Source organism: Anopheles merus, chromosome 2R (genome assembly GCF_017562075.2).
Source record: "Anopheles merus strain MAF chromosome 2R, AmerM5.1, whole genome shotgun sequence".
Lineage (NCBI taxonomy): Eukaryota > Metazoa > Arthropoda > Insecta > Diptera > Culicidae > Anopheles > Anopheles merus.
In genome coordinates this window covers 14189681-14207810 of record NC_054082.1, presented here as the reverse complement: position 1 = coordinate 14207810, position 18130 = coordinate 14189681, and the positions used below count along the sequence as shown (strand labels likewise).

At 46.4% G+C, this 18130-nt stretch overlaps 2 protein-coding genes across 2 annotated transcripts; one reads left to right on the top strand and one right to left on the bottom strand.

Moving 5' to 3' along the window:
• Nucleotides 1-481: 481 nt before the first annotated feature.
• LOC121602903 (septin-1) lies at nt 482-16306 on the bottom strand. Its single transcript, XM_041931667.1, has 5 exons — nt 15761-16306; nt 4178-4370; nt 2933-3191; nt 2501-2866; nt 482-2429 (listed from the first exon to the last, which is right to left on the bottom strand). The coding sequence occupies exons 1-5, from the start codon at nt 15779-15781 to the stop codon at nt 2180-2182; spliced, it is 1089 nt and encodes a 362-aa protein (XP_041787601.1). The 5' UTR covers nt 15782-16306; the 3' UTR covers nt 482-2179.
• Nucleotides 16307-16581: 275 nt separating this feature from the next.
• LOC121602913 (cyclin-dependent kinase 7) lies at nt 16582-17987 on the top strand. Its single transcript, XM_041931673.1, has 2 exons — nt 16582-16795; nt 16881-17987. The coding sequence occupies exons 1-2, from the start codon at nt 16736-16738 to the stop codon at nt 17850-17852; spliced, it is 1032 nt and encodes a 343-aa protein (XP_041787607.1). The 5' UTR covers nt 16582-16735; the 3' UTR covers nt 17853-17987.
• Nucleotides 17988-18130: the final 143 nt, after the last annotated feature.

The following is an 18130-nucleotide window of genomic DNA, read 5'->3' as shown; positions in this document are numbered from 1 at the left end:
AAACAACACGTACACAGAGAGTTTTGCTGGAAAGCGTTGACTGTGTGCGGGGTGATGTATCCATGGGAACAGATAGTAATATTTTACTTACTCTAATGCTAATGCTGTTTCTCTCTCTCTCTCTCTTTCTCTCTCTTTTTGGTGGTTGTAAAGGGTGTAAAATAGTTACCTTTTTTTGTATCCATTTCTTTGCAGTTCCTTTTGTTACACATTCTTCTTAAAGTAGTGATAAAAGTTTGTTTAGTTTTTCTCCAAGAAAAAGGGTAATATTTTTAGAATTATTTTAGTCGGCACACATGCCTAGTTGTGTAATTTGTTCGCTTCTTCTCTATAGAAACTTCCGTTCCGATAGTTTGCACTGTGCACCTTACCTACGTCGCGTAGCGTTTGCTCAAACGGGCAAGTTTTGTTCCTACCATACTGTAGTTTACTTTCATTTTTTACCCCAAATACGCCGTTAGTGAAAGTAAAGTATATTTTTACGAATTAGTTTTGTATTGTTGTTACTATGTACAAAAATATTCGATAGGTTGCAACGTAAGATTGAGGGTGATGTTGCATCTAATGCAAGCGAGGCGCCTAATGTGTATTTACCAAAAGTTAGCAAAGCAGGGGAAAGATAGCGATAGCGAGAGAGAAAGCGAGAGTGAAGAAGCGCTAGCAACAAATTGAAACAAAACTGTGTATTTTTAAGGAAGAGCGTAAAACACCGCGCGGACGCATTGCATTCCTAAAGAGCATAATAGAACTTAAACAGAAAATGTTACGAATGTGTGTATGTGTCTCGTAATGATGCTGGTAACACGCTGTGAAATAAAGGCGAGGAAACGCGTAAACGAACGTAATTCGTGTCAGAAAATCGTCGGTTTGTTTTCTCATTATTTTTGTTCTATTTTATGTTTACAACTTCAGCTTCCAGTTAGAATACGCATTTATTGAAAATTGATCCTGCCCGGGGGGTAAGAGAGGTCGGAACCGAAATGTAAAAAAATATATATATTTATGTATAGTAATACTCTAAAATATTATCGAGACACAAATACCCATCCTCCTGTGTGTCTTCCCTGGCCTTCCCTTACCTATCCGTCGCTAGTTTCGTGTCTGACGCGCGTAAAGGGGAAAAGGGGAAGGATGGATTAACGTTTACTCTACTTTCGTCCCCGTACAATTATTGCGATTGAATTGCAGCTGAATGACGCACAGCACACCGGGCCGGGCGTCTCGAGAGAAGGAAAAGCAAGCATTTTGGTGTCGTTGTTACACCCACTGCAGAATTGAACTCGTACTCCATCGGACATTTCGTGTCGTTTACCCCAAAAACAAAGGAAAGCCATCGAGCCCAAAACGAGCTGCTGCAACTTTATGAATGAAGCTAAAAAATAACCAAAACAAATAAGAGAGCGTTTTTCGAGATGGGTTTGGGTTGGGTGCAGCCAATTAGCCTGGTTTTTTAAAGTACCCGTTTTAACCCCAGCCTGCTGTGTTTTGTTGGAGAGGCAACTAATGTGGAAGGTTTGTTCTATATATATACTTGTATGCTATACGATCTAACCTTTACTCTACAATTATATGCGAATAGTTCGTACCAAAAATATATGTGTAATCATGACGATGATGATGATGATGCTGACGCACAAAAATGAGGAAGATTTCAAAACGCGTGGGCTCACTGTTTTGTGTTTGCATTAAACGCAATCGAAACCACGGAGGGGTAGGGGGGCTGCTGGGAGGGCGCAACAAGCGGCCCATTACCGCAAATAACGCCATCCACCTACTACTACTACTCGACAATCGGTTTTTTTTTTTAAATGAAGAGATTCTCGTTCAGTTCCCACGGAGTGGGATGGGAAGAAGAAGATGGTGCGCGCGCGTGCTGACGAACCGGATGAATGATCGTTTAACGTTACGCGGAAGATGGCACACGACGAACTGTGAAGATCCGTCTCGTTGTTTTTTGCGTTTTTTTTTTTGTTTTCTTCTGATATGAATCGTACTGCGCGGAATGATGAATGCTTTCGAAAAAAATCGCTTCATGAGAGGACACAAATACTTTCTGTTTTGTTCGTTTCGTTTCGGTTTTGTTTTGTGCATGTGCATAAACTAACTTCATTCATCAACACCATCCTCTTCTTCCCTCTTTTTTGTGTTTGTGTGCTTCCCTCTTTTCACTACACCACCATTACTTCTGTGCCTGAAACTTGGCCTGCATCTGGGCGAGCTTCTCCTGCATTCGGCGGATTTCCTCCTCCTTTTCGCGCAGGATACGATCCTTCTCGGACAACACCTCGCCGGGCACAATGCCGGCGCCACCGTTCTCCTCCTTTATCACGGAATTGGTGTTTTTGCGCACGGATTTCGCCAACCGCTCCGAGCGATAGTTTTCGTAGTGCACCTCCTGCGTGACCTCCTGCAGGTCTTGCATGTGCGTGCTGTGGATGGGACGATAGAAACGGCACATCATTAGTTGCATGAATTGCATGAAACACCCCCACACACTCACATCAGCATGGTGCGAAGCTTGATAAAATCGCAATGGTCCGGGTTTTCCACCTCGACGACGCCCCAGGGGTAAAGGCGACCGCGCACCTTGCGGCCCTTCACCTCGAGCAGTGTGGTCGAGCCGCAGACGGCGAACGGGACCGCCTCCTTCAGCTGGCGCACCTGCTCCTTGTAGTCCTCGTCCTCGTCGCTATCACAATCGGGCAGTGGATAGATTTTGATCCCATTATCCTCAATCTCCTGCAGGATGCGGCACTTCAGGCGCTGGATTTCCTTCTTCGTCAGCACGTCCGCCTTGGCGATCACCGGCACAATGTTCACCTTGCAGTGCAGCTTCTTCATGAACTCGATATCGAGCGGTTTCATACTGCGGAGCGGAGTGGAAATGACACGTTAAAATCCTGCCCGGCAAAGGAAAGCCAAAATCACTTACCCATGGCCGAACGGCGAGATGAAGTAGAAGCAGCAGTGTATCCTGTTGTCGACAATGTTGCGCCGATTCAGGCCACTTTCGTCGCGCAGAAACCGCTCGTACTGTTCGTCGATGTACTCGAGGATCGCGCTGAAGCTATCGCTGTTATCGATGGCATCGCCGAACCCGGGCGTATCGACGACGGTCAGCCGCAGCTTGACGCCACGCTCCTCAATCTCCACCGTGGACGCGTCCAGCTTGACCGTCATGTTTTGCTTTTCTGTTATGGAGCAAAGACACCATAGAAGAAACCATTAGTCTATCATAAACGATTGTACAACCTCCATTAGCGGAAAAGAGCTGGACAAATTATTTAACAACGGTTCGCAATTCCTTTTCTCCGTGCGCGATCGCAGTGGCCACGTTGATCGTCGCGTAACGCTTCGCTGGCTACTATCATCGTCTGTGGCTCCTAGTAACGACTTCATTTGCACACACTAGCATAATATGTGTGGTGGCTGACTGGTGGCCCCCTGTCCGTGTATACACACCACCTTTCGGTGGCTACTTTCACTAGCAATTCCATACACCGTGGAATGATACGCTCTTTTTCAGTGTTGTTGTTAGCTGCAACCTGTTACACCCGGGTTTTGGCGGATCGCGTAACGCTCACTCGCATGTGGCGTTCGAAGCGAAGGTAAAGAAGGACCCCACCAAACAATTCGCATTCCATTCACTAACCACCGACAGCATATGTGCAGCTTTAATTGATGGTGAACAGGGCGACTAAATTAATGTGCCAACGACACACATGGCGGTTGTCCGTTAGAACGTTAATTTAATGATCAATGTGCCAAGGTTAGTCGTCTAGCGGAATTAAAATGATGTAGCGTAAGAAAAGAAGCTTTAATTGCTATCCAAATACTCCATTTGCACTAATGTCGTCGGTTTCAGGACGCATTGTGGAATTAATTTAAACGCAACGTTGAAAGGAGAGTGTAACGTTGCTGAAATATGGCGCTTTTATAATGCGCCACTGATACACCTTTTTCAATTTTAGCCATGAATAAGTCATCACAGCACCACGGCAAGGCAGTGGAGTGAACGAACTCAATTGAAATGCAGCAAAAGAAGCTTGTAGAAGATTCCCTGTACAAAGCAAAGCGCTCACGAACAATCCTTAAAAAGCGCAAAACTCCACACAGATTGCATACTTTACGGCGCAAACCATTTTCACACTACTGAGGGCACCTAGATCGAACTTACCGACCGCATTCGGTATGACACGCTCCGGGTAGAGATCGCTCAGGAACAGGCTGTTCACCAGGGTAGATTTACCGAGGCCAGACTCACCGACGACCATCAGCGTGAACTCGAACCCTTTCTTCACCGACTTCCGGTGCACCTGGTTCGGCAGGTTGGCAAACCCGACATAGCCGGACGTTTCCACGTTGGAAAACTGAAAAAAGGAGAGTAAGAAAAAGCACACGATTAAATGATTTATAATAAAGAGCTAAACACAAAACTCTTGAGGTTGTCGAACAAATGTTAATGCAAAAACACACACACACACACACCACAGATTTGCAGAGCAATCGTAAGTCTCGCATATTGGGCCGCTTGGTTTAATTACACCACTAATTGTGATCCGGACAGCAACAACGATCAATTGATTATGTGACCACCTGCGACTAATTGTAAACAGTGCTGGGGAATGGAAACCGAATTTTCCCTCCAAATGACTCGTAGCAGTTCCCCGCTTTACGCCCGCTCTACCCCGACAGAAGCATGGCCGCTCCCGAAGAGCTGGAATAGGAAATTTAACCTAATTTCTTTACGAATTTCTTACCCGCCTCACCTGGCGCAGTGGTGGTTTGCTTTCTAACGGAAGAGGAGTTTGCGTTGGACGAAGCGAAGACGTGACGGTATGATCAGCCGGCTTAAAAGCACACTGCCCTACCTGGGGACCGCTTCTCCACACACACACACACCCATTCATTGCGTATGCAAAGACGGTACACGCATAGAGAGGCGCATTCAAAACCACGTCCACCGCCTGCTTTCCTGCATCGCGCACCACTGCGGCAAGTTACGCGAAAGTTCAATCAACTCAACCCAACCACCTACAGGTGGGTGACAACCGCTCGAATGGCAACCCACAACGAACCGCGAAGTTTTCACGATAATCGGAGTATCGCACCACACAACGTCCATAGCTTAGCTTGAGACACTTTTCTGTTCAACATGTGGCTGTTTGGGGTGATTTGAATTGGACTTGCCCAGGGGCACTACTGTCGGCTCCATCGTTACGCCGCCGTGACTGAGTGACCGGTATCATTATCATGATTAAAATCAACAATAAATTACTTCCTAAACAGGTTGTAGCGGCGCTTTTCTCTGTGCAGAGGTAGAGTGAGAAATATCGGCCGAAAATAATCATTCGATTAGTTAACACACGAACACACCCATGAGCACTAAACTGTGTGTGCGATTTACGTGATCAAATTTGGCTTATGTTGAGCATTAATTTGTTTTCCAAATGCGTTACTACTTCGCTCTCGCTTTTTTCCCCATTTTCTCGGCGGAAAATGGCCAAACAATGAAAACCCAGAAACCAAACACGCTGGCAGAGTAAGCGGAGTAGACGGAACACAACGGTGGAAATATGCGGAAGTAAAAAAAAACACAATCTTACACGCGTACGATGTTGTTAGGCCTCTTTTTTTTGTGAATTCGGGTCGCGGTAAGAGGCGAATAAGAGATCGATAGTGATAATTTTGGCCGATGAAGTAACACGATTGCAAGCAGGAAACAAATGGCAAAAAAACCCCACGAACGGGAAGGCGTGCTGGAGATTTGGTGAAAAACTAAGTGGCCCCGAAGTAATAAAGACCTTGAAGCCGTTTAATTACACGGTTCGGGAGAACGACGGGCGCCTAGTGCTGGAGGGTGCCGTCGGTTAAATTATGTCCTGTTTCATTTGATGGAAATTGCTTCGACACGCACCAACACGCGCAGCTAATGCGTTTACAAAGAAGGCGCCGTGTGGCCGCTTAATGGTTACTACTATTGATTTTCTTAGCTTAGAGCAGAGAGGAAATGATCTGTAAACAACACTCGCACATCATTTACGTACACAGTTGTAAGAACTATTTTGGAGGGAATTCCGCAAACATTCCATTTGCAAGATAAACGTTTTCCTATCTGTTAGTCCCTCGAATGTACTACCAATTGTTGATGGAAATGTCCAAACTCTTCAACATCTCCATTGGATTAAACACAACACTATGCACAACACTTCATAAACAGTACGATCATCTAAACCTCCCAGAGAGAAGATCGGCTGATCTTTGAGTCTAGAAAACTCCAACCCTTTCCATACGATTATAAAGCAATTTTGTAAAACATAATGGCTACAAATCAATTATACTTTCAGCGTTTAATTACACTTTCCATTAAATGCTTTCAACACGAATTGCTAACTTCTGGTTTCAACTCCGATGACTCTATCAGTCCGATGAGCAACAGCAAACAGAGTGTATCAGCAAGAGTGCAAAACAACCTAGCAAACCTAACCATGAACTTCCCCGTCAATGGACGATGGACCAGTCTCGTGCTGCTGTGCGGCGCTGCCTTAATGTTCCTAACCGCCCAGTCCTACGGTGCCTCGCAGCCTAACCGCAAACTCGGCAACACTACCAACTCCCACGTCCTGCGCATTACCAAGCTGCAGTGCATCGAGGCACCGTACAAGCGGACGCACCTGAACTACTGCAAAATGATCCAGTTCCCGAACGGGACCGTCGGGCTGAACACTTCCGTCACCATCCCGCAGGTGCTGAACTACTTCGAGGTAACGGCCAAGCTGTACTACAAGTACAAAACCTACCGCCCGTTCATGATCGACTGGAGCATCGAACTGTGCCAGGCGGAACGGATCGGCAAGTTTAATCCTTCCACCGCACTGGTGATGCGAATCATCGAGGAAAGCGTGCCGGAGTTTTACTATCCCTGTCCACACGGTGTAAGTGAGCGGGCGCGCGGAAGCACCGGGAGCAAATCAAACTCGAGAGATCACTTAGAGCAGGATCGTTCGCCGTTTCTTTGCAGAATCGTACGTACGCCACCTTGTGGATGTTTGAGCCGAGCTACATACCGTCGACCTTACCGTCCGGGGACTATCGGCTGGACGTGTTCTTCCGTGACTCGACGCGCTCTATCATCTACGCGATACAGATGTACTGTTCAATGCGCAAGCAGGGCCTTCTTGGATTAGCGAATAAGAGGACTTAAGAGGATCAAATTAAGATCTTTAGTTATTTTCAAACGAAAAAGCACCCAAGAAACCAATCAATGTGTCGGTAATCAGTAAGATCAGGAAGATCATAAGCTATAACTATTTTCAGAAACATAATTCGTGTAGTTGATTTGCGTTTGTGTTTTATGATCTTGTCTTCTTACTAGCAAATAATGAACAAATAGAATAGGACAATTTTATCCTCACAACAACAAAAACAACTATTATTAATATCGACAGAGGCATCATGCCAAAAACGAAGCATGAAACTCCAACAGTAATAGGTGCAATTATTTGTTAACAGGCATCTGATGAACACCATACATTTTTGGGTAGTAATTTAATACTCCTAATAATATAGACAATTTTTCATATCACAGCCTCTAATTTGTCTATTCCTACTCTCTGGATTATGGATGGTTTACTAAGACTGATCACCGCGATCAGTTAGCACCAGAACGTGTTGCAAGCCGGGTAGCAACTAAACCCCATAAGCATGAGCAGAATAATATTCGCAAAGCATATGCTGCTGCTGCTGCTGATCGTGCTGTCCGGAAGCGGTAGTGCGGGAAGACAAGACAAGCACGGCATCTCGTACATTATGCGTATCACCAAGCTGCAGTGCATCGAGGCACCGTACAAGCGGACGCACCTGAACTACTGCAAAATGATCCAGCTCCCGAACGGGACGGTCGCCCTCAACACATCCCTCACCGTACCGATGCTGGTCAATTACGCAGAGATTGTGGCCAAGCTGTTCTACAAGTACAAAACCTACCGGCCGTTCATGGTCGACTGGAGCATTGACTACTGTCAGGCGGCACGGAAGGGCAACCTCAATCCGACCGCTGCCATCATGATGAAGATAGTGGAGAACAGTATGCCCGACTATTACTATCCCTGTCCGCACGGAGTAAGCACGGAGTGATAATGCTAACGATGCAGATGATAATGCTTTCTTTGGTCTTTCACAGAACCGTACGTACGCTACCTATTGGACGTTTGAGCCAAGCTACATTCCGACAACCCTGCCCTCCGGTGACTATCGATTGGATATCTACTTCCGGGACTCCACCCGGATCACGCTGTACGCTTTGCAAATGTTTAGCTCGATACGTAAGCAGGGACTGATCGGTTAGGATCGAAAGGTTGCGAGTCTAAATAAATTCACGCAAACATTGATGCATGTCCAAAGGCAAATTTAATAAACCACATACACTACATTGACAGAAATAGTACGCATTGTCATGTTTACGAACATGTCTGGGGGACACTGTTCTCGGTTACTTCATTCGAAAAGTGTTACATACAGCGACCGAATCGAGATAACTATCGCACACAAATAATTCGTTTCCCATTAAAACGTTTTAATTACTCAAAAAAGCATCATTTAGGGCTAGAGAAGCGATATGGATCTAAAAACATTCACATCTCGACGCTAAATTCACTCTTAGCCCAGGATCGTACGTCCCCCTGCTGCCAGTGATTACCAACCGATCGATCCGGGATGAGCTCAGCACCAACAACCGCACACCACCAGCATGCAAACCACCTTGCACTGCTTCACATTGCCGTGCTGCTGTTGCTTCTGGCACTCGTACCACAGGGACAGCTGCAGAGAAACAAACCCAAAGCAGGCAATATCTCGCACAACTTGCGCATTACCAAAATTCTGTGCGTCAACACGCCGTACAAGCTGACGCATCTGAACTACTGCAAGATGGAGCAGCTTCCGAACGGTACGATCGCACTGAACGCCTCGATAGACGTGCCAATAGTGCTCAACTATCTGGAGATAACGGCCAAACTGTTCTACAAGTACACCACCTACCGGCCGTTCATGATCGACTGGAACATCGAGCTGTGCCAAGCGTTCCGCTTGGGTGGATACAATCCCTCCACGGCGCTGGTTTTAAAAATCATCGAAGCAACAATACCCGAGTTCTACTATACCTGCCCGCACGGAGTAAGTGCGCCTCGGTTGTCTTGCCTTCTGTTTGTTTGAACGCGTGCGTACACCACGGGGTTGTGATTTTGCTCTACTTTCTCCCACAGAACCGCACATACGCGACGGTATGGTTATTCGAACGAAAACTCATTCCCAAAAATATACCCTCCGGCGAATATCGGCTTGACATCATGTTCAGCGAATCGACCAAAACCATACTGTTTTCCATGCAGGCGTACGGAGCAGTGCGCAAGCAGGGACTTCTCGGTTGATGCGGTACATGGATGGAGGATCTAAACTTCAAATTAATGGTATTTAATCTTGTTTTAAATAAAGCATTCTTCTTCTTCTTCCTTTTCTCCACTTGCAACAGCATCCATGCGTTGATCTAGTGCCTGTCCAAAGGTTGACTTATTATGCATGTATCACAGTATATATAGTATTTTAAACCTGCATACATTTTGACCCAAAAGCAGGATAATTAATCCAGCACATATCTATAAGGCTTTTCTACAAATAGAGGCATGGAACTGACCAATATCTCAGTAATCAGTAATAACCACGACGATCTTTAGCAGTAACTATTTCCAAACCTATAATTAGTTGTGTCGATTTGTGTATATATTATATGATTCGACAATTCAGTGTATAATAACGCAGTATTATGGATTTATCTTGTTCTCGTATTAGGTAACGATTAATTGAAAGATTAGGAGAGTTGTAGCCTCAATAAACACAACCGATATCTACACCAACGAAAAAACTTAATGGGTCTACTACCGTCGGTGTTTGATTCATCCTTTTGGCGTGATCTATGATAACCCAAAACCTAATCAAAACCTTGGTCAATCGTTTCTTGAATGTAGAGAACACCATTCGATCAAATCAGTTCACTCGATCGGTAACACCTAAACCCATCCACATGAGCTGTACATTCACGAAACATATAAATATTACTTATGTGTTTCACCAGTGCATCTTAAAAAAAATAGTGCATGCCATCTAAACAAACGCATCTAAGGTTTATTTGTCGTTAATGATTCAAATAATACCTAAATCTGACCAAATCACGAAGAAAATGTTTGAGTAATCAGGACCTTAGTAATGATCATGCGCATGATGCTGCAGACAATGATGGTTATTTTATTCTTTTACATAACCGCATGTACCTTCCCTATTGGATGTTCAAACCAGCTTACATTCCAACGAGCAGGCCGTCGTCCGGGACTTCACATACGTAAGCCGGGTGTGATCGGTTAAGGTCGTAACTCGTTTTGCATAACAATTGCTAGAGGATGAGCTTGTGACAAACCAATGCACTCTAAGTACTATCGAGCGTTCAGGTCATACTCTTCGATTATTGATTCAAACACAACGAAACTGCGATCGTTAAAGAAAATAAGTAACCAAATCTAGACAATTAATCGCAAACAATTCGATCGCAAACGATTCAATTGTAACCATTAAAAGAGCCTTATTAGTCGTGGGTTGAAATGACTACATTATTTTAAACGCATGTGCCCAACTCCATACTGGCTGGCTAGTGATCAACAATCAATTGATCCGGAATGAGCCCATCAGCAGCAGCAGCAGCAGCAAAACATAATGCAAACCACCTTGCACTGCTGAACTTCACAGTGCTGCTGTTGCTTCTGGCATTCGTGCCGCAGGGCCAGCTGCAGAGAAAGAAAGCCAGCATTAATATCACGCACAACTTGCGCATTACCAAAATGCAATGTACCAATACGCCGTACAAGCTGTCACAGCTGCACCTTTGCAGGATGGAGCAGCTTCCGAACGGAACGGTGGCGCTGAACATTTCGCTCGACGTGCGACCCGTGCTCAACTATCTGGAGATAACGGCCAAACTGTTCTACAAGTACACCACCTACCGACCGTTCATGATCGACTGGAGCATCGAACTGTGTCAAGCGTACCGGATGGGCGGGATTAATCCCTCCAGTGCGCTGGTTTTAAAAATCATCGAAACAACAGTGCCAAACATCTACTATGCCTGCCCGCACGGAGTAAGTGTTCTGTAGCGTTCGTCACGTCCATCGGTCTGATTCCATCGCTGATTTTATTCCCCAGAACCGCTCATACTCGGTCCTATGGTACTTTGATCCGAAATTTCTTCTTCTTCTTCTTTGGCTCAACAACCGATGCCGGTCAAGGCCTGCCAACACACTTGTTGGCTTTCAGTGACTTATTGATTTCCCCCCATAGCAGGATAGTCAGTCCTACGTATGGATCCGAAATTTATTCCCGATAAACTACCCTCCGGCGACTATCGGTTGGACATTGTGTTTCGCGACACGTCCAACACGGTGCTGATTTCGATGCAGATGTACGCAGCAATGCGCAAACTGTTTAATCTTTAAAACTGTTTAATGTTAATCTGCTGCTGCGCTAATAAATTCCGCTACTATGGGTGTAAGAAACACCTCCAGTTAGCCGAACGAAATTGCTCCAAAAATAGTAGACAAAAAATACAAACACTTAATTGTGCAACAAAGTGGTATTGAGTGGCATTTGCAGCGATAATTATGCCCGATTTAAACTACACAAAAACTCTTTCACTCCAGTTTGTGCGAGTCAGTATGATCCCGTCTACAGGTTCCAGCAACTCGGAACGCCAAAGGGCTCTTCAACTACTTTGCCTCACCACACAGCTGCTCCTACTCTGTCTAATTGCCGACGGGGCGACCGTACCGAAGACAAAGCCACGTAGCAGTGGCGTGACCACCAATCGTACCGTACGCATCACCAAAATGTTGTGCATCGAGCAGCCTTACAAGCACTCCACGCTCCAGCACTGCGAAATGGAACAGTTTTCCAACGGGACGATCGGATTGCACATTTCCGTCCACGTCCCAATCGTGCTGGACTATATCGCGGTATCGGCTAAAGCGTACTACAAGTACACCACCTACCGGCCGTTCATGATCGACTGGACGATGGAGTACTGTCGGGCGGCCCGGGTAGGCACGTTCAATCCGACCAACGCACTGATCATGAAGGTGATCGAGGAAAGCATGCCCGATTTTTACTATCCCTGTCCGCACGGTGTAAGTGGGGAACGAGTGGACCCTCCTAACCGATCCCCGCTGCTAAATGTTCTTGATTTCTTCCCTCATTCAGAACCGCACGTACACCGTTTTCTGGCTGCTGGATCCGAAATTCATACCGCAAACATTACCGTCCGGCGACTACCGGTTGGACATTTTCTATCGCGAATCGTCCAATGTGCCCCTGTTTGCGCTGCAGATGTATGGCGCGGTGCGCCGATATGGCATTATCGGTTAAATACGGTGCTGTGACACAATATAAAACATTCCTTCCAGTTGTCTAGTCACCTTTCTTATGGCTGTTCAAGTATTCAAATCACAATGTAGTTAGTTTCCGGAAAGGGGTGGAGCTACGGGTGGAAAAATCATCCTAAAATAAACCAAAGCTTGAATTTAAAGTTTTATTTAAAGGGCACTATATTGTTTTTGTAAAACAGATTAAATAGTGGATGAGTTTCACTACCAAACTGTATGCTTCTGCAGCACTAATAACGGGATATAATTGTTGGACATCGTGATGATTATCTTCAATGTAAAACTGTCAAATTAATAGTCCCGACCCACGAGTTCTACATTTAAAATCACATAAACATTGTCGCTAAACACCGAGACACCGCTTAAGGTCATCCATCATCAACTGGAGCTGGATCAGTTTCCATTCTGCATCTGAACAGGACTGTACGCATCAGTGTTCATCCGCGCTGGCCCCCACAATGGGTTCGCTAATACTAAAAAAAAGCACCCTGATTCTTTTCTGCCTGCTAGCGCACGCACTCCTGTGGCCACCGGTACCGCAAACAACGGCCCAGCTTAAACGGAAACCACCCAAGAACAGTATTTCACACAAGCTGCGTATCAGCAAGTTGCAGTGCGGTAACGCACCGTACAAGCGCACCCAACTGCACCACTGTTACATGGAGCAAAAGCCAAACGGGACGGTCGGCTTGAACGTTTCGCTCACGATACCGATGGTGGTCAACTATTTGGGCGTAGTGGTGCAACTGTTCTACAAGTACACCACCTACCGACCGTTCATGATCGACTGGAGCATGGAGTACTGCCAGGCGGCACGGAACGGACACTTCAGCCCGACCACCGCCGTGATGATGAGGGTAATCGAGGAAACGTTGCCGGACTTTTACTATCCCTGTCCGCACGGTGTAAGTTGAGTACGGAGCGACCGGAAGTCGCCAAGACGGTGGTATAGCATCTCTTTCCCTTTTTTTCTTCTGCAGAATCGTACATACGCTACGTTATGGATGTTTGAGCCGAAGCACGTACTGCCAACGCTACCATCCGGCGACTATCGGATGGACATCTACTTTCGTGATTCGGCGGATGAAGAGCTGCTTGTGGTGCAACTGTTCGCCTCAGTTCGCAAGCAAGCTTTTGTAGGGTGAAAGTGACTCTCGCGGCTCGCGACATGTTTAGCATCATCTGCATTTATCCGACACATTTCAAGCGTGACGTTTAACTACCCTATTAATTGTTATCGCATCGCATCTTCGGTTGCTCGCTGCTGGCTAGTTCAGGTACATTAATTAAAATACCATTCGCTTAAATTTGGCGCTGGATCTTCATACTGAAAATACTACGAACATTAAAATGATTAATACACAATTTTTGCAGTTTAATTTTGTTGATTGTGATGATTTCAAAAATCCCATAAATACTTCGAAACACTTGTAGTCAAGCGCTTTGCCATTAAACAAGAGGTTGGTCAGTGTCATTTTAATAGCATTTCCTAGGCATCCCAATAAAGATTTTTCAAAATTCATACATGTTTTTAGCAAAACAATCATTCAGTACTACAACAAACGTTGCAGTGCTTCGAATAATCTATAAAATCGACAATCTCACTACATAAAGCGCTTCGATCGTACTGCAGGCAGCGTTGATTTATTATCCCAAGAGAACATCGTTGCAGCAAACTCTCCATCGCTTTAAATCGTTAGCGAAAATAGGCCAAGGGCAAGGTTGTTCTAATCGTTTGTTCCTTGTAGTGGACATTCCAGGTACCTCCGCGGTATCTGATCAGATGTATGGTGATTATGCTTGAATGTTATTGTGGGGGCGGGCGGGCCTGAACAAACCTGCCAATGGAGCATTGCCAAATAGGACAGATTCTGCCAAACATTGAAGCACAGATTTGGAACCAAATCGCAAACCAAGCGAGATAAACGATTGCAAAACTGTTTGAGCATTGCGATACAATATTTAAACCTCTTTTGGTGTTTGGGATTAAACATTAGATTAACTTCACAATACGAGCATACAGTTTAATTCTTCCGGACATAACAAAAACATATATTAAGAAAATATGGCAACGTATCAGAAACGCGACACGGTTCCATCCCAAAAGATTGACGGAATGAATGATGCTTTACTTAAATGCAGGGAAGTTACGCACAATCAAAGTAAACACAGTTGCCCTGCCACAAACCAGGGGCCCTTCCCGGCACAAATCACACAAGCAAACCTCAACCGAATCGCTGCTAAGCAAAACAATCTCACATACCGGAAGTTTACACAACAACAAGCTGCTTCAACATGCGCTGCGTGGCTGTGATTGAAGCGTCACGATGCAAAGAGATTAAACTGCTCTTATTCATCTTTCCCTTGCCAGCTGCATGCACACACACACACACACGGCAGCGCAAAGCATTGAGCTGCAGTGAGCTATGCGTAGTGGAGCAGCATAACATACGCAGTGGTGGCTGGATTGGCCCTGGTCAACAGCCAACAAATGAACCTATTTTAAAAAACCAAGTAAGATTATTCCCTCGACATGCGTGTGTACGCGGAACGAAACTGCTCGGGCGAAGGTGAACCCTCCGCAGAAGAGTCAAGTGATTCACTACTCTCCTCCGGCCAGAGACAAGTGTTAGCCGCAAGTCAAAACGCTTCCACTTGTCTTGTCGAATGTGGGAAGCAGCAGACGAACAACAAATTGATGCCAATGCCGATGATTTCCATCCACACGCGCACCCATACCGGCGGGTGTAAGTGTGGCACAAGTGCATCCATGCGCTTCGCTGCAACGCGCCTGGTCCAGGCTGGCTTTTTACTACACACCCGTAGCGTTCTCTCAAACGGAACGCAACACTGTGCTTTTTTTTTAGCGCAGCGCAAGGCAGACTCTGCTGGTGTGTTGTGAAGGTTTTGATCTGCTTTTTTTGCAAACATTTTGCCATCATCACCAGCAAGCGCCGCGACTCGCCGCCAACTTCGATGTGAGTCATAAGAATGCGGCGAACGGCACGTAAACCGCGCCTGGACACACACGCACACACAATCGCTTTGCTGGCGTGAAATGGCGGTGGTGGATTTGTTTTTTTTTTTGCAACATCAGCATGTTTTTAGGACACACGATATTTTGGTCCCATTTTTGCCAGCCTAATCGTTATCGATTTGGCGGACCGTGCCGTGGCGCCCGCTACCGATAAGGCGACTTGCTTGCTGGAGGAGAAGGTTATTCTCGGGTTTCGCTCTTGCCAGTGCGCTCTGCGGGGACACGGTAAGGGGGTAATACTTACGGACTTGCCGGAATCGGACATTTTGTGCAGTGTGGCAGTGGGCGGCACGAAACAAAAACAAATAAGCGGCAACGACGCTCGGCAGGCACTGTGTGTCACACCACACTCACTAGACGGCAGGCTAATGGCTAATGGTCAATCCTTTCCGTAACAGCAACGCAACGATTCCGACGACTCACAAAAGGTCATGCAGGAAAAAAGGCTTCCGAACAGGGTGGAAGGAGGTAGGTAGTTTACAGCTAAATTGTTCCCCGTTTAAAGGGAGACGAAGGACACACACTGACACACACACTCATACAACCGGAAACACACACATACGCACAGATATTTGTTAGACGCACACTGTTATCGACTGGATTGTTCTTTTTCTTTGGGCCAGAATACACTCGGTCGGCTTGAGGCTTTCCGTTTCGCGGCACAGCACCGATTGACCGTCTTTCTCGTCGGTGCGTGTTTTTCGGTGAGGAAATGTCGATGCTTGCTTGTTGTGTGGCGCTGGGGAGCGAAACGGCTTTTGTCCAGCAAGGCGATGGCAGCAGCGTACCAGCGCCAGGGAGCGGCAACCTAAATGGTAAACGAGAAGAGATACTTAAAACTCATTTGGAGTCGATTTCACAATTTTAAAATACTTTTCCAATTACTTCTTCTATATTGCACGTCGTTTAAATAAAATCAAACTACAAAATAAATTAATAATTTCATAAACAAATCTTTATCGTTCCGTTACAGCTTGCCCATCCCTGGTTGGTTGACAAAATCCGCAGCTCAGAGCGATTTGACAGATAAACGGTAAGTTTTTTAAATCAAACGTCAGCCGCTGACGTTTCTGCTGCTTGCTCAACTGTAAACAATCTCGCTTTCCCGGCCCAAACACACATTCCCGTACAACTTTCTGCACGAGTATTTTTCTTCGTTCCCAGTTTTGTGCAGCGCTTTCCTGTTTACTTACTTTCCGACCGCCACGCTACACTTTCGATGGAAATCTTGAACCGACTGAACAGATATGAAAAGATTGATTTCCTTGGCGAAGGACAGGTAGGCCATCTCGTTCCTGCTGCGTGTGAAAGCTACCAGCACGTCCGCACCGTACTTGACCATGCGTTTGCGCCTTTCTTTACAGTTTGCCACCGTCTACAAAGCGCGGGATGCAGAAACGAACGAAATAGTGGCGGTGAAAAAGATCAAAATCGGCAACCGGGAGGAAGCGGCCGACGGCATCAACCGTACCGCGCTGCGGGAAATCAAGCTGCTGCACGAGCTGCACCACGAGAACATCATCGGCCTGCTGGATGTGTTCGGGCACAAGAGCAACGTGTCGCTGGTGTTCGACTTCATGGACACCGATCTGGAGATCATCATCAAGGATCCGAAGATCATACTCACGCCGGCCAACATCAAGAGCTACATGATCCAGACGCTCCGGGGGCTCGAGTATCTGCACCAGCACTGGATACTGCACCGCGATCTGAAGCCGAACAATTTACTGATCAGCGGCACCGGCGTGCTGAAGATTGGCGATTTCGGTTTGGCCAAGTTTTTCGGCTCGCCCAATCGCATCAACACGAACCAGGTCGTGACGCGGTGGTACCGCTGTCCGGAGCTGCTGTTTGGCGCCCGGCAGTACGGCATTGGCGTCGACATCTGGGCGGTGGGGTGCATTTTGGCCGAGCTGCTGTTGCGCGTCCCGTTCCTGCCCGGCGAGAGCGATCTCGACCAGCTGACGCGAATATTCCAGGTGCTCGGTACGCCGAACGAGACGAACTGGCCGGACGTAAAGTCGCTGCCGGACTACGTGCAGTACAAGTTCTATCCGCCCATTCCACTGCGGGACATCTTTACCGCGGCGTCCGACGATTTGATTGAGCTGGCGAACAAAATGCTGGCCCTGTACCCGCTGCACCGGTGCTCCTGTACCGAGGCGCTGAAGATGGCATACTTTTCGAACAAACCGGCGCCGACGGTCGGGCCGCGGTTGCCCATGCCCGCCAGCTACAATGCGGCCAACAGCAAGCCGGAGGAGAAACCGTCGCTCAAGCGGAAGCTTCTGGACAGCATTGATGGCGGGACCGTACCGAAGCGTTTGCAGTTCTGACCCGATGCGGCAGCCGAACAGTCGGTGTGCGATGTCTTGTTGAACTGGTGTAAATAAAATTGAACGGTTTGTGGGCGGTATGAATAAATTCCTTTTCGAGCAGCAACTGTGCACCCATTTCTTGAAATCGACCACGTGGTTCGAATGAGATTCAGTTAAATTTGTGTAAATGCTTTATCGCTAATAAGATAAGAGTGAAATTTTACAAAAATAGCAATAAAAGTAATTTGGTAAATTCCGAGCAAACGCGAGATTTCAATTTCAACCCATAACGACCA

Coding starts and splice junctions, on each gene's coding strand:
- LOC121602913 (XM_041931673.1), top strand. CDS start 16,736: ATGGAAATCTTGAACCGACTGAACAGATATGAAAAGATTGATTTCCTT. Junction 16,796..16,880: donor ATTTCCTTGGCGAAGGACAG/GTAGGCCATCTC, acceptor CTTTCTTTACAG/TTTGCCACCGTCTACAAAGC.
- LOC121602903 (XM_041931667.1), bottom strand. CDS start 15,781: ATGTCCGATTCCGGCAAGTCC. Junction 3,192..4,177: donor TGTCATACCGAATGCGGTCG/GTAAGTTCGATC, acceptor GCTCCATAACAG/AAAAGCAAAACATGACGGTC. Junction 2,867..2,932: donor ATCTCGCCGTTCGGCCATGG/GTAAGTGATTTT, acceptor TCCGCTCCGCAG/TATGAAACCGCTCGATATCG.